At 40.0% G+C, this 15,375-nt stretch overlaps 1 protein-coding gene across 3 annotated transcripts; it reads right to left on the bottom strand.

Annotated features, from left to right (window-relative positions):
- Positions 1–1,929: 1,929 nt before the first annotated feature.
- tlx2 (T cell leukemia homeobox 2) lies at positions 1,930–13,550 on the bottom strand. 3 transcript variants are annotated; one of them, XM_085416695.1, is made up of 5 exons: positions 12,336–13,548; positions 6,073–6,285; positions 5,250–5,487; positions 2,807–2,987; positions 1,930–2,326 (listed from the first exon to the last, which is right to left on the bottom strand). In XM_085416695.1, exons 1-5 carry the CDS (start codon positions 12,844–12,846, stop codon positions 2,315–2,317), a joined length of 1,155 nt encoding a protein of 384 aa, XP_085272821.1. In that variant the 5' UTR covers positions 12,847–13,548; the 3' UTR covers positions 1,930–2,314. The 3 variants fall into 3 exon arrangements, with proteins under 3 accessions (XP_085272821.1, XP_085272812.1, XP_085272830.1); XM_085416686.1 differs by lacking the exon at positions 1,930–2,326 and having other exon boundaries at positions 2,338–2,987; positions 12,336–13,550; XM_085416704.1 differs by lacking the exons at positions 1,930–2,326; positions 6,073–6,285 and having other exon boundaries at positions 2,339–2,987; positions 12,336–13,549.
- Between the last annotated feature and the right edge of the window lie 1,825 nt (positions 13,551–15,375).

Consider the following 15,375-nt stretch of genomic DNA (forward strand, 5'->3'; position numbering starts at 1 on the left):
GAAAGGGACAGGCCTTCTGATAGGTATTTTTCAGTGGCAGGTACAGCCAAGATTAACAGGAGGTTGATGTTATGCTTTACAGTCCAAAGGAACTGAGTAGCTCACTGTTAAGGAAAGAAGATAGAGCACAACAAGGCCCATTTCCTGTGACGTTCTTTGTGTTGAAGGCTCATTTACAAGCAGGGAACCTGAATGATGTGTTTACTGTGCCTAGGTCTGCCTGGGTCGTTTTTGTTTTGACTTGGGCGATAAGCACGATAGGCTGGATGTGTTGATAACAAATGTTTACGACTGTCTGGTGCGCAGGTGGCCACGATTCGCCCAGACAACAATGGAGGCAAACACCAAAAATGGCTACTCTCCAATAGAGGATGTTTTGTTTTCGTTTTCTATTCTAATTATTGGAACAAGTCTGCCAGAGATCAGTAATATCTTCCCCACTCGCTGTCTGAGGAGGGTGCACAGTATCCTGTGGGACCAACATCACCCTGCGCGCCACCTTTTCCATCTGCTGCCCTCAGGGAGAAGGTACAGGTCTATACAGGCCAGAACATCCAGACTGGCCAACAGCCTGTATCCACAGGCTGTGAGGCTCCTGAACTCTCTGCCCCCCTCTCACGGACAATAACCATATCCAACTTCTTAATAGCAATGAACTGGTCTGCATTGGTGCATCATATCTTTATTCTCTTCCCCCTCCTGGCCCCCCCCCCCTCTTTCTTAAATAGATAACTATCATATCTGATATCATATCTCACAGTACAATAATATTGAATGGGTTGCATTGTTGTATTTTGTCATGTTTCTCAGGTCTTTGTCTGAATTTCTACGAACATTATTGCTAAGGATTGTCTTATTGCATTGGAGTCACACTGGGTTAAATATGTACACTTGGGTTTTAAGGGGTATTTATTATTTTCTTCTTTTTTTGGGTTGTATGGAAGCCCCAAACGCAATTTCATTGTTCTTGACAATGACAATAAATAAATAAATACTAAATACTAAATAATAGTGCTGTCTTTTGGCATTCCGCTTGTACATTTAGCGTAAGTTTAAGTTTAATCGCATTCTTTTTGGCCAAAAAAGAAACTCTTTCGAAACGTAAAGATACATTAACCATAAAAAAGGCAACAGGTATTTGGGAGATTATTTAGGGTTGAGATTTGCATTCCTGCTGGATTACAGTAAAAGGCAAACGAACTCTGATCAAATCAAGCATCAAAATTCTTGTTTAAGGTAACTGTTGATCTCACTCGGTTATGAAATATGTTTTTTTTGTGCTGGGATGAAGGAAGGAATGACATTATTAAACAAGATATCTGGCCCCCGATAGTTTCAGCCGTTCCCTGCTATCCCTGCTGTTGAGACGCTATCTCAATCAGTGACCCACAGAAAAAGGCTAAACTTGTTAGCCTTTCATTTGTTGCTTGGTTTCCTGCACCAATCACTGGACAACTGCTTCATTAAGTCCTCGCAGTTCAGTGGAGTAAAACAAAAATACAAACAAAATCAGGCTGCCGCATTTCAGATGTTCATTTGGCACAGGCACAGCTCGTACTTTCTCATGTACTCTCATTCTAATTTGAGCTGGCATCGGTTTTCAAACCTTTTATTTATCCAGGGAGGCTTTTGCCGAGCACGCTTGCTGTTTTTTCGGCAACGCCCTGCTTCACGTTCACACATGGGAGCTGTAGTCATCAGTTTTTATGGATAAAAAAAGGTATTGCTCTGTCCTACTCATACAGTTTGATGGTATCTTACCTTTGGGTGGTTTGAAACTTTAATGTGTAATCATAGCCAATTCCCATGAGGCTAACTACATCCCTAAAATCATAAAGTATTATTGCACAGTTTTCATAATGGTGACAAACAACAACAGGAAGTGAGTGAGGGAACCCAACAAGACAATAAGAGGCAAGAAAAACGGAGAGGTTTGTCATCTTTTCAAAAAGTCACAATATTTTTTAATATAAAACACCTTTAAATTCGACATAATGAGGAATCCGTGATCAGGGCTTTCACCAATCCACTACCATTTGAACACTGCAGTTGGGGAGGAGATCCACCTTGGCAGCCGCTGACTTCAATGGTACATCCGAGTTCACACAGAAAAGGGTTGAAACATGCATTTACTACATTGTTACAAAGTCAAAAGCGAAAACACGAGGTCTCTTTTTGCCATTATTGGCAAAGAGTCTCTCTGCCACCTTGTGAGGGATCCAGAGGCAAAAGAGGGTACAGTCTTGACAGTTGGGCATGTACAGAGGTGTCCATTTGTTTCCTGGCACTTAGGGATAAAGTGCCCTCTTCTCTTTTAGACCGACAGCTGAAGGGAGAGCGGAAACTTGGTGTAAGGCAGGAAATTACTCAACATGCTTTAGATATTTAAGATAACAGTTTTAGACTTGCTTAGTTTTGACAAACATCAATGTAAGTGCGGCTCCTGTGCTGTGAAGTCCGCAAACAGTGTTTTGCAGGTCTGGTCAGTAACCGATAGCTGTGTCTTTCTCTCTACAGACTCTTCCCCACCATGTTGCTGGTAACGATCAATGAGTGAATAAGCACATTGTCCATTATTTGATTTGATTTTTTTTCCAAAGTAAGCATCCTGCATCTATGATATCCCAAAATGGTTCTGAGTTTTTGAATGTCAGTCTTGGAAGAAATTCCTCTCTTGTGTCCATTCACACTCACGACACTTTGATCAAGACATTCTGTTTTCTCCCCTTCCCTCCCTTTCTCTTCTAAACACACACACACTCACACACGCTCACACTACAGATGCTACAGAGGTGACGGAGGTCACCTTATTGTCTTCTGCCCAGGGCTGCAGGTTCTGCAGGGCGTAGAGGGAGGAGTTGTGCAGGCAGAGTGGGTCCGGCTGCAGTGGCTGGCTCAACGTCTTCTGGAAAGCTTCCTGCTGAAGTTGCAGCATCAGCCGGTTGGCCTGCTGCCTCTCAGCCTCCCTCTCCTCTGCAGTCTGTCTCCTGGGTGAAAGGAGGAGACAAAGGAGAGCAAAGAAGGATTTAAGACCAATATAATGTTTCTTTTTTATGGCGATTGTACACAGTATCGACTTGTACCACGTGCCAGAGCATTTTAGCAGTGTGCTATGCTTTAATAAAGAAACAGTGGGATTCTCTCCCTCCTTCTTTCTTTACTTTTTAAACAGACACCATACGTAGAATAGATCTGCAATTCTGTATTAGGTGCTTCTGTTAAAATTTTCCTGGATAAGTTAGCATATCCAGGGCTCATTTATTGTCATTTCTAATTGACAAAACCAAGAAAAAGCTGGCAGTCTTTGGTACTGGTGGTGAAGAATTTCAATCATATGCTGCAATGCCTGAAAATAACAAGAAAAAAATATATATATAGACATATATATATAGTAAAAAGCCACTGATCAAAGAAGTCAAAGGAATCAAGGGAAAAAAAAGCTTTTAGCGATCAGATGAGATTGCAAATTTCATAATAAATCATGTGGATTTGCAAATTGCCTGTTTTTTCTTCTGTCTTTGTACTACACCTGTGCCAGATACTCCTTCTGCTTTTGGCTACACGACAGCTGATCAAGATGAGTGACAGGTGTTGCTGAAGGAACGTGACTAATAGAGGGGGAAGACATACAAAGCACTTCCTGCCTCAAGGTGAAAAGTTGCATCTGTTTCTTTTCTTTTCAAAGAAACGACTCCGCACATCCTGTATATGCGCTGTGCTGATATCAACATTTGCTGCATTGAAAAGTCATGCGTCTTCCTAAAAAAAAAACAGCCTGTTTTGTAGCGTTTATGTTGGAAAACCTCCAGAGTGAACTGGTGTTTTAGTACTCAACAAAAATTACACTTCTATTTCAATTTAAATAGTGAATGTAAATACTTTTGGCAATTTACTTGAATTACTTTACAAAGGCAAGCATATCTATAAACAGTGGAACATTTTACTCTATCGGTCTTGAAAATTTCTTATTACCATAACAGAATAATTCATGGTGATTTATTTACGGACATTTGGAAATGATATGTTAAACAACATGTAATAAATGTTCAATTCTCTTAAAAATATAAAGCAAAATACAAATGGCAGCTAGAAATCACCAGCATAAGCACACCTCTAAAAACACTCTTTCAAGCACGCCAACCTCCATCCATTAGCCACACATTATTGTTAACAGCATTATCATAATCTAATTCCCTGGCTGTTGATTTGATCATCCTCTTGTTACTCGCGTAGTCGTCACACAAAGACATCCCTCATGCTCATCCTATCAGGTGCACACTACAGGGAAATGGCATAAATCTCAGCAAAAGTAGGAAATCAGAAAAGCGAGTTAAGCCAATTCCCTTGTTACTCGTGACATGCCGTTCAGTCTGCTGTTTATTTTAAGCAAATTCATTTTTACTGCACTTTGTAGTGGAAACTGTGCATTAGCATTTTATGGCTTAAGGACATGATTGCTGCAGGTTTTTTTCTTCTATAAATGCATTTTTTTAAGAAAATGTAAATGAACATCCTTAAACCAAAATTCTATATTATACTTTAATTTACAACAAAGAAGGCAGTGATTTTTAACTGTTTTCTTTAACTTTTAAATAGAAAATCATTCGAAAAAGCTTTAAAGCCATTTACACATAAAAACCCTTAGGGTAATGACTTAAGGTAATTTAGCTGTGTGTAATATGCGTTTGAAATATGTATCCTGCTCCTTTAACAAGGGGCAGGGCATCATAATTTGATTTCCTACTCATTTACTTTCAAATGGCTATAAACAACAGTTAGAATGAAGTGAATGAGTGTGTGTTTTTTTCATGGACTCGGCAGTCAATTCCTCCTGTGAGTGTTTCAGTATTGCTTTGGACAGCAGGTTTCTAAAAGGCCTTTCAGGAGGCTCAGGAGTAATTGTGCTTGGTCAAGTGAACTGGCCTCAACTGGCAGCTAAGCTAAGCAAAATAAGTGTTGTACAACTCCTTCAATGCAATGTGGGCCATTTTACTTGTCTTCAAAGTAAGACACCAGTAAACATTTTTGGACGCAAGTGTAAAACAGAGACACATTCTGTAATGTCAGTTTGTGGGACAAGAAGATTTGTAATTCTGCGCAAACATCCTGTCCTAATGAAGTCAAAAACCATCAAGGCCTGTTTGTTTTGCTTAAGTATATAGTGGGATGCAAAAAAAGAGCAAGACGTGACACGTAGAACGGAGAACTATGTTACTTTAGCATCCAATAACACCCTGCTGCAATCTTACCGCCATTTTGTCCGCCTGTTTTGAAACCAGGTCTTAACTTGTGCATCCGTCATCTTCAGCGCCTTAGCCAGGGTGGCACGCTCGGCCGATGCCAGGTACTTCTGTCGGTGAAAACGTTTCTCAAGCTCACAGATCTGCACCCGGCTGAAGGAGGTGCGAGGCTTTTTCCTCTTAGGTGGCGTCCGGTTCTGGTACGGGTGGCCGATTCGACGGGTCACAGAAAAGGGCGAGAGGGCAGCTGAAAGAGGGAGGAAAAAGAGGATTAATTTGTCTGATGAGTGTTTTAAATTTGTAAAATTCTAGAGATTTAACATGAATGCTTGATTGGTTACTTATTTCCATTTCTAAGCTGGAGTGACCTGTTCTTCTGAATTATAAATGCATTTCTCCTGAGGATTTATTTCTATAGACTCATAAACCTAGCTAGCTTTCCATTCCTTGGTAAGATAAAAATTATTGTTCATTTGCTGCTAACTGAAAAAAAAAAGCTATGATGTTTGGGGAGTCTTAAGAGATGGCCTAGAAGCTGCCAACTGAAGAAGATAACGTCACTGCCACATTTTCCATTTCTGAAGAGCACGCTGAGATGTGCAAACAGAAAATCCAAGGAAAAAGTAATTGAGGCAGAAGTAGAAAAATGGTATGTGAATTATCACTTCAAAATTTAAAGTGCTAGAGGATAAAGACGTGAAAAATACTGACGCATATTAAGATTTCAAATGCTGTTTTAAATCCAGTTTATACTTTCTGGTGGCACACAATGGTGGCTCTTAACAATTAGCTACAGGTGAGGTTTTTTGGTGGGGGAGAGGGGGTGACTCACCTGGGCAAGCACCCTTTGGAAAAGGATAGTCTGCTAGAAGGCCATTGCCGTCTCGCAGGTGGGCAAGCTCGGGGTAATAACATTTGGCTAATGTCTCCACCGTGCTCCAGACAGGGACCCTGCCGATGTCTCCCTTGGGGAGAGGACAGAGGGATCCGGTGGCCCCCGGCCCCCCTGTGGCCTCTCCAGCTCGGCTCTCCTCTGCCTGCTCCCCTAAAGGAAAGGGAGACACAGTGAGGTCCCGCATCTGGAGCACAGCAGCAGCTGCCGCCGGGCGGGCACCGACGCATAGCAGCTAATCACATGAAGGGGCCTAAATGATGAACAGAGTCTACTTTAATGCCATTTGCTTCTAGTCTCTTAAGTTAGCATTTGGAGATCTTTAGCTAAGAAATGAGATATATGCCATTCGGAAAAAAAATAAGTGACATCTAGCAGGATTACACAGATAAATCAAGCCCTGGCTGACCAATCAAAAACCTACAGCCAAGGTCATTCTCTGACAATGTGATGAAGCTCCATAAGTACTATTCACAGACCTACATAATATAATTGTAAGCCTAACAAAACACAATTTCTGAAGGAAAGTAGATTTTGGTGGGTCTTTTTTCATCACAATAATTGCATTTAAAAAATATTTGATATTTGCAAAATGTCTTGGAGCACAAACATGAAGCGTGTGTCATTACAACTCAAGCAATAACCTCAATTTGCAATTGTGTAACTTCTTGCACAGTGACATCATTTTTTGCAGAATAGGCTGTCATAAACTTTACACGCATTACTATTTAGAATATAGACACTTTATAATAAATGCTATTTCAAAGTATTGTTGTATTGTCTTACTTTGTCTCTTGTCGCTTAGTCACTGTTCCTTCTCAAAAATATAAACTGCAGTTTTGCACTGTAAGGGTGTACATTGTGTTTTTCTTCACTCTCTGCCTCAGTGCCTCGTGGTTCTTTTTCAACTGCCGGGTATTAATAACAAGTTATCTTCTTGCATCATAAAATATCTATGAATCCTGTCTATTTTGTCAGCCATGGGTAAACAGAAGATCGATAAATGTAATGAGATCGTTGGCCATAGATCCACTCCCAGGCCACATTCTCATTCTGAATGGAAATCAGCAGAAGAAAAGAGAAAAAAAAATACTTTCTGTCTTCTCTCCTTCTCTCTCTATCTCTATGTCATCCGTCCCCAGCAAGCTGTTTTGCCTGCTGTCTTACAGGGTGTTTATTTGTTTTTGTTTTGTCAGAAAAGCTCACCAGGAGCCAAAATGAATATGAAAACATCTGCATAGGTGTCCCCTCAGGGTTACGTGCTGCTCCTGCTGCTGCTCCTCCTGCTGCTGCTGTTCTCAGAGTTTTCAGCGACTTGAAAATTCATTTGCTATACAGACGATGACAATTTGGATGTAAAATAGAACATGAAGTTATTACGCACTTGGCAGTCATTTCAAGGGAGCCGCCAACGTCCCCTGATGGTGCTGAACATGAGTGGCAAATTGAAGCGTACACAAACAAATGATTTGTAAAGTAAAGATGAATAGCTACTATGCACTGTTACGGTAGGTCACATAAAGTTAACATCACGTAAGTGCAAATTAGTAGCACAGATTTAGTGTCTGAAGTGAAAATGTGCTACAGTTATTGGCTTTCGCATGGATTTATAGTGACCATGACCTCTTCGTTCCCTCTCATTATTATTTTTAATCTTCTATGTTAATATTCTTATAACAATTTCACGTTATGTGCTGCTCTGATGCTCAATAATAATAAAAAATGGTAATTGTACCCCTCCAACATTCCTTTTGGGACTTAGACCGGCATCTGTAGTATTTAATCACGAGTTTCTAATGACAAAATCCCCAAGATATTTCTATAACACTACTATAGGTGCTCACAATGGACTGGAGCACCTCCACAGTCCTTAATACTGAATTATACGGCCCTTATTGGACTTCATAGTGTGTTTCTAAATCTCCTGTAAAGCCACATTCTTACAGTAACTTTAAAGTGGAGTCTTAAATGTACAGCACATATGTTAAGCAACATATCATTTTTGCTTTTTGTGTCATTGCCCAAATCTATTTGGAGCTTTATGGGTCCCACAGAGAAAGCAAGCATGCCTGTTGTTGCTCCCAGCGGCAGGTCTGGCTAACTAATACAGCATTAGATGGCTATTTCAGGCCATCTGTGGGCTAAGTAATGGGCCAGGCACATACAAGCACGTTCAGAGGCAACCTAACATGCAGCAGCACCCTTTAGACCTGACAAGTACAGCAAGGCTTTGCTTTACAGTGTGCAAAATCCTGATAAATATATGATCCAGTGGTGTGATACCCCACCAGACATGTTTAATGCTTTTTTTTTCTTTGGTTTTACTCCATATGCCTTCAGGTTTATTCATTACTATAATTATCGAGACTGTGAACTGCAGTATAGAATCAAAATGAATTATGCAATGTGCTGGATTTTAAGCCAAACCAATTAAGAATGCCCTTGCTCAATTGCATCAGTGAGTCGGTTAGTTTAGAGACAGTCAGTGTAAACTAGCTGGATGTAACTGGATTATAAGTAATATGTTACAAATAATAGTACCAAAAATTAAAGCCATATGGAATAATAAATATACTAGTCAAAATTTTATAAATCTGAAATATATCAGAAATACTGATGGCAGTAATTTGTATCTGGAGAAGAATACCACTCCTGTACAGATTCCAAATGTAAGGGTATAATAAGTCCCACGAGCTTAGAGCTTCCACAATTAGGAAATGAGTTATTAAATAAAGCTGTAAAACATAATTATTTTTCTAATAATTAATTGTTTTCCTATAGCTCGGAAAACAGTTAAGCAGTCTGTATGTGGCCATTATCCCCAACAAAAAAGCGATCATGTAAGTGTTCCCATGAAACAAAGAAAATGAAAAGAATCACCAGCAACCAAAAATAAATGCTGCAAAACACATTGCACATTTTGTTCCCCCTCTTCATCAAATGGAAAAGAAAATGGGTGCGAATGCTAAATCTGTTGCCTGGATAACACAATTTAGCATAAGCATATCAAAAAATAAAATGCTACCGTGGAGAATATGTTTGCCATAATAAAACCACTTATACTTAATAACACTTCCCGGTGACAGCGCCTCCCGTCCCCACGGCGGATATTACCTTTGTAGCAATCTAATAAATATATCCGTGAAGGATTCTAAAGGGGATATTGAAATATAACATGAACATATATTGCTATTTATTACACTATACGCAACAAAAAGCAGGGATACTGTCTTTTGTCACACGGAAAATCAGGCCAGCGTGGAAGCAAAAGGGCAGGAGCGGGTTCAGCTCTGAAATAAAATCATATTTTTTTCGGCACTGCTGCCATTTACACCCAGACACAGATATACAGGAGAGAAAAGGCGCTTTAATTATATTTCTTTTATTTCTGTTAGGTGGTCTACAGTGAAAGACGCTGTATTATTGCTCTGTTTATTGTCAAAATGTCCAAACAATTCAAAGAACATATTATTATGTACTTTGATCCTTCATCAAAGATGACAAATTTCTGTTAGATTATTATTATTATTATTAGTAGTAGTAATCACTAGTGGTAAAAGGCTTGGTTTCTTAAAATTAGTACATATTTTACTTGACATTTTGTGCTGTAAAGCCCAATTTTCATTTCACTATCCATTATATTTTTCTTCAGTTACTAACTAGTCTTAATTTTCATTACATATTATTGTGCTATGTTTTATGTTATTAATGTATTATTTTTTAATTCGTTTCTGACGTAAAAAAATAATAATGTGAAAAAAATAACATTACAAATAAATCTTGAACCCGTATATAGACGGGTTTGTTTATTTTTTTGAGCAGAGTACATTGAAAAATAAAGGTGGCTACTGTTAGCCTCCGACTACTACTGATGCTGTTGCTGCTATAGTTGTGCGTGTGTACTTTTACGCACGGTGCGGCTTTATGTATGATTTTATTCTTCTCTGGTTGATTTTTGCCTACATGTTCAGGAACAGCAGATGGAAAATAGCAGCTAGCTAACCCTGGTGAACTTATTTTAATTCTTCACTCGTCCTTCAGAAATAAATAAAAATAAAATAACACATAAATTAGTTGCAATAAAATAGCCTGACGCACAACATTTTAGGCCTGTAAGCGCTGAGTGAATACACAGAGGAGTGGGTGACCACCAAGGATACATCAGTAGGCTACATGAAGTGTATCTTTACAGATGGATAAATGATGCCCCTATAACCCGTAAATCTTTTGCGACAGTCCAATTCAGCTTACTGTGATTAATAACACGAGTTTGTGCCATGTGGGAGGCATCCCGGCGTGAAAAATGAGAATCTATTGTCGAAGTTAACAGGTTTCGTTTACATCTCTGCAAGAAAAAAAAGAAAGAAATCCTGCCATGAATGCCAGAGCTGGAAGCATTTGGCAACATGTTTAGCTGTTTAAATCTGCACGGGACCGTTTTTCTCCTCCGGTTTCAACTTGGAAGGCGAAAAGGAAAAACAAGAAACAAGGAGAAACATTTAAAACGGTGCTCTACCCATCAGGATAGATGATAGTCCATTTGATTTACGGCCTTTTATAGGAAACAGAGCAGGCTAAATCTGGAGTGTTTGTGTGTGTATATCTGAATGTGTGTGTGTGTCTGCGCGCGCGTGTGTGTGTGTGTATGTGTGGATAGTGCTACTGTAGCTGCTGCTGTAGCTGTTCCTGCTGCTGGTGATCTTTGGCTGATCAATACAGAGGAAAGATATAAGCTGCGAAATAATTACAGCGACACAAAGCTGAGAGAAATTAAACGAGGGGCCCTCGGTGACTATGAGTAAAATTGATAAGCCTATTTACACTGTATCTTTTTGCAGATGACATATCGTCCCCCGGTATTTAATAATTAATCAGGTAGAAAGAACTGAAGAGTGAATATTTAATGCATGGAGAGGAGGGGCGTGCGCGCGCAAATCCATGATGTTCTTCCTTTATAGCAATGAGGTCATGAGAAAAATATAAGCTGAACCACCCCTCCCCCACCCAAAAAAAGAAAACAGAGAACGCAGAAATCGTTTTTATGAAATACGTTTACCTATCTCAGCATATTCCATTAAAATTTTATTGGCAATCGGTTTTTTTTTACCATTTTCTCACTGAGAATTATCTTTCGTATGTTTTTCATATAATTTATTATAAACAATATATAGTCGTTATACTAGAAAAGAACTTATCTTCAATTGCATTACATTTCATTATTTAAATAAGCATACATATAATATTTAATTAAGTAAAGCAAATATCTCATTTTGGATTGAGAAGGAAACAAATAAAAAAACGATGTCAGCCTTTAAGTAGCATGTGATTCTGATAGTGTTGAAGGGCGTGTGGGGTTTTGGGAACAAAAATGGCTGCATGTGTTTGCAGACACCTGAATAAAAAACATAGGCAGGAATTATGTAACTCATCGTGGGTATTAAAAGCCCAAATGGCACAAAAATCGACTTCGGTGAATTTCATTTTTAAGGAAAAAAATAAAAGCAGCTGGTTCTGAAAGAAGTAAAATTGGAAATAAAAACTACAAATTAAAAAAAAACCCCACTGAAGTCTACATATAGTCTGCTAGAGTAAGTCTGCAAGCAATATTGTAGCTGTTGTCCAATTATAGCCTAATTTACTCAGTTCAAATAATAATAATAATAATAATAATAATAATACATTCTTGTTTAGAATTTAACATGTCATATATTGTTACTACGGTGACTCATCTTCTTGCTTTCTCAATTGGCTCTCCGGGAGAGGGGGGAAAAAATCATTCATCCTCATGAAAAAACGGGGGACGTTGTTATCCGTCATCCGCTGTAAATGGAGAGTGATGGTCCAATACTGATTCATCAGCATGTCCGAGTCAATTTCTCCACTCGTTTATCAGGCTGCCCTTCCAGCATAATAAAACTGACTGTGTGCGCATATATGATTCGTTATAGATTACAACCTAAAGATGAAATCATCAGCGCCACTTTGTTGAGCCATTATAGGCCCACTTCACGCTTCGTCGGTCGGGGGTTGTTTTCAACACAAGTGTTAGTAAATTCATAATTTCCTCTTTAGTGGCTGTGAGGAAAATATTCACTTTTTTGGTGGTAAATAACGAGGTCTTGCTTTCTGACCTACTATGTCTGTGTTCATGAAAAACATTAAACTACAAGTGTTGTGGGACCAGGATAAGATTTATTCTTTACCTGTTAATCTGTCCTTGGCGAATCTTCTGCTGCTTTCCATCCACGGAAATGTGAAGTTTGCTGCATTCCCCATTCCCATCCCCGGCATCGAGGGGATGCCGGGTCCGATGCCCGGTGGATGCGTCGATGGGGGTGGATGAGGAGCAGCAGCGGCGGGTGGCGGTGGCGGAGGCGGCATGGGCCTGTGCGCCGGCACCCGAATTACCCCACCTGCACCTCCAGAGTTCACGTTAACGTTCATGTTCATACTGACGTTCATGTTCATGTTGACATTATAGGAGCCGGCTAAACCCGCCGCTGCTGCCATGGAGCAGGCCGGGTTGTAGACGCTGTTGTACCCATTGCTGTAGACATTAGAGGCCAGCGCGTAATCCGGGTCACCGGTCCGGTTAGGGAGCATGCAGCCGCTGGACTGGTCCGAGCTGTTGAGGATCTGGTCGATGCCGAAGCTGATGGGTTCATGCTGCTGCTGGTGCGTCTGGTTCACCTCCTCGATCCCAGTGTGCTCCATAGTTTTTGTTCTTAATGTGCTTGTCAGTATATTTTATCAGCGCACGGATGTGTTTTTGACATATGGCAATTCACGCCTTTGGAAATGAAGTATTTGGATGTAGTCTGCAGTGGTGAGGTTTTTTTTTTTTTTTTTTTTTTTTTGCTTTCGAGCATCGACACGGGCCTGTTCTACTCCCAGGAAACCAATAAGGTGTCCAGCGCTATCCAAAATCTTCCCATTATTTTTTGTCCAACAGTGGGATCGGGTGTTCCCTAAATTAAATGCCTATCCGTCGGACTAAGAAATACCGTATCCATCTTTAATAGCGAGTTCTTTCCAAGTGAATTAGATACAAGGCAGCTTTACAACAAGAAAAACAGCCGATAAATGCCAAATGGCTATCCCGAGTAGCCTACTTACTGAGAAAAATCCGAGATTTTGGGGGGAGGCACCTCTCTGGAGAGACTTGATGCGCTTTGTTCGCCTACTCGGGCAAAGACGATCCATACGCTGGGGTCACGATAGGATAACCAAGCTCGTCGCATCAAAATGGAGCTGAAGACAAAACAAAACAACCCCGAAGAAGCGAAACGAAGCGCTGACCTCGCAGGCGTGTTTATTAATTGGAGGGGAGCGCGGAAGAGTGCTCTGTAGTGCTGCGTTTCAGCAGGTGAGACTACCCTCTGCGTAAAAGCTGCCATTCGGTCCTCCAGCCAACCCTCCTTCCCTCCCTCTCTTCTTCCCTCCCTCCTCCACGGTAGGACAGTTGTTTTGCTCGGATGTCTTAAAGAAACCGCAGCTTTTTATTTTTTATTCAGCTCTTCTGGTTTCAAATGCAAGGTTTCGTGCATTTAGTGGAACTGAGGCCCGCGTCAAGTGGCTACTTTCACCTTAATGCTCCTCTACGTATCAGAGATTTGAGAACTATGCTAGGTCTTCAGGAATGATAATATTTTTTCAGTTTTAAGAAAGTAAATTATTTAACAAAAATCAAAATTGAACAACAGTGGGGGACAAAATCACAGGACAAAAAAAATGAACATTGCTGTCTGTGAACATAAACTAAAGATTTATGTAAACATTTCCCACAATAACATTATGAGCTTTGGTGAGTTTATGACAGCAAATGGTCTGATAATCATTATCTTTATGTTATGACCAAGGTTTTCAAATCAGTGCTCTCTGTTAGGATTTTATTCTTTCCCCAAGGAAAACTGCTGCTGGACATGATTTGGAACAGAACTTAATAGCAAGGGGACGCTTTAAGGAAAACAACAGTTTACTCTTCAATTAATCCTACTTTATGTGTAATCCACGAAGCCACTTAAACTGCATACACAGTGACACATATTCCGCCAGAGTTTGTTGGTACCATCATTTATCCATTATTCACCAATATTCTAACCAGTAGAAACGGACAGAAGATCAAAAGAAGTGACAGCGAGCTGTGTGGTATCTCCGCTGATTTGATGGCAGCTGATAGCAGTACAATTTATCCTAAATGAAACAACAAACTGTGAGCAAGTGTAAAGGTGCTTGTTGCGCGTTTGCGCACAATGAAGTCATAAATCTCAGATTTTGATGTGATCACTGTAGGCGCTGATCGTCTCATTCCAATACACACGATCACAAAGATAGATAGATAGATAGATAGATAGATAGATAGATAGATAGATAGATAGATAGATAGATAGATAGATAGATAGATAGATAGATAGATAGATAGATAGATAGATAGATAGATAGATAGATAGATAGATAGATAGATAGATAGAATTAAACAAATAAATAGCAGATGGACAGATATCAAGAAGCCAAATGTGAAAAGCGGCGTTTCTGATTTGCACAAATTATTTAACCTTTCCCCGCCCGGAGCGACGACGTGGATCAGTCGGGTCTCAATTCAATAAAAATGAAAAATGGCTCATAATAAAAGCGCGACACGGGGAAAAACGAATTTAATATATCACCGTTTTATTACGCACTTATTTCACTTTCTGTGCGAATAAAGATATCTCTCAACTGCACAAGGTGGCTAGAGGGAAGCATAAAAATCAATTGTGTGAATTCGAGGCCATATCAATAACGGTGCGGGACGAGACCGGTGCGAGTGTAGCTGCTATTAGGCCTGTTTATATTTGTGCGTTACAATAAAATGAATAGGGACGGGAGGATGCACTGAGACTCGGATCAGCTTACTGACAAGGTAATTGGCCGTTTATGCAAAACCAGGAAGATCTATGGGCAGGAAGGCGGAAAATAATGTTTGCAAGCCACTTTGGGGTAACACATCTCTCCCTGTTGGTGATGTCAGCAGCTGTGATGTGATGTCTGATTGGGCGTCACCTTAAGTGACATTTTTTTTCTTTTTGGATACAGAGCATGCAGGGAATCCCATTTTTTCCATGTCCAGTAAATAGAAAATCTGATGTACTGATGCACGATTTACAGAACTGTATCTAAAATTGCCGACTGCTCTATTGTTGCGCAACACTGTAATGTAGATTCAGACTTTTAAAAGGATGATCAACTTGTGTGTGGGGTCAG

This window comes from Rhamphochromis longiceps, linkage group LG2, assembly GCF_057381845.1.
Source record: "Rhamphochromis longiceps isolate RC_006_pf linkage group LG2, R_longiceps_female_GT1.1, whole genome shotgun sequence".
NCBI lineage: Eukaryota > Metazoa > Chordata > Actinopteri > Cichliformes > Cichlidae > Rhamphochromis > Rhamphochromis longiceps.

What these genes read in the sequence shown, in the direction of transcription:
- tlx2 (XM_085416686.1), bottom strand. Translation starts at nt 12,846, where the DNA reads ATGGAGCACACTGGGATCGAGGAGGTGAACCAGACGCACCAGCAGCAG. An exon ending in CGCCAAGGACAGATTAACAG is followed by an intron (nt 6,286 to 12,335) that starts GTAAAGAATAAA and finishes CCTTTCCTTTAG; the next exon opens with GGGAGCAGGCAGAGGAGAGC. An exon ending in TCCAAAGGGTGCTTGCCCAG is followed by an intron (nt 5,488 to 6,072) that starts GTGAGTCACCCC and finishes TCCCTCTTTCAG; the next exon opens with CTGCCCTCTCGCCCTTTTCT.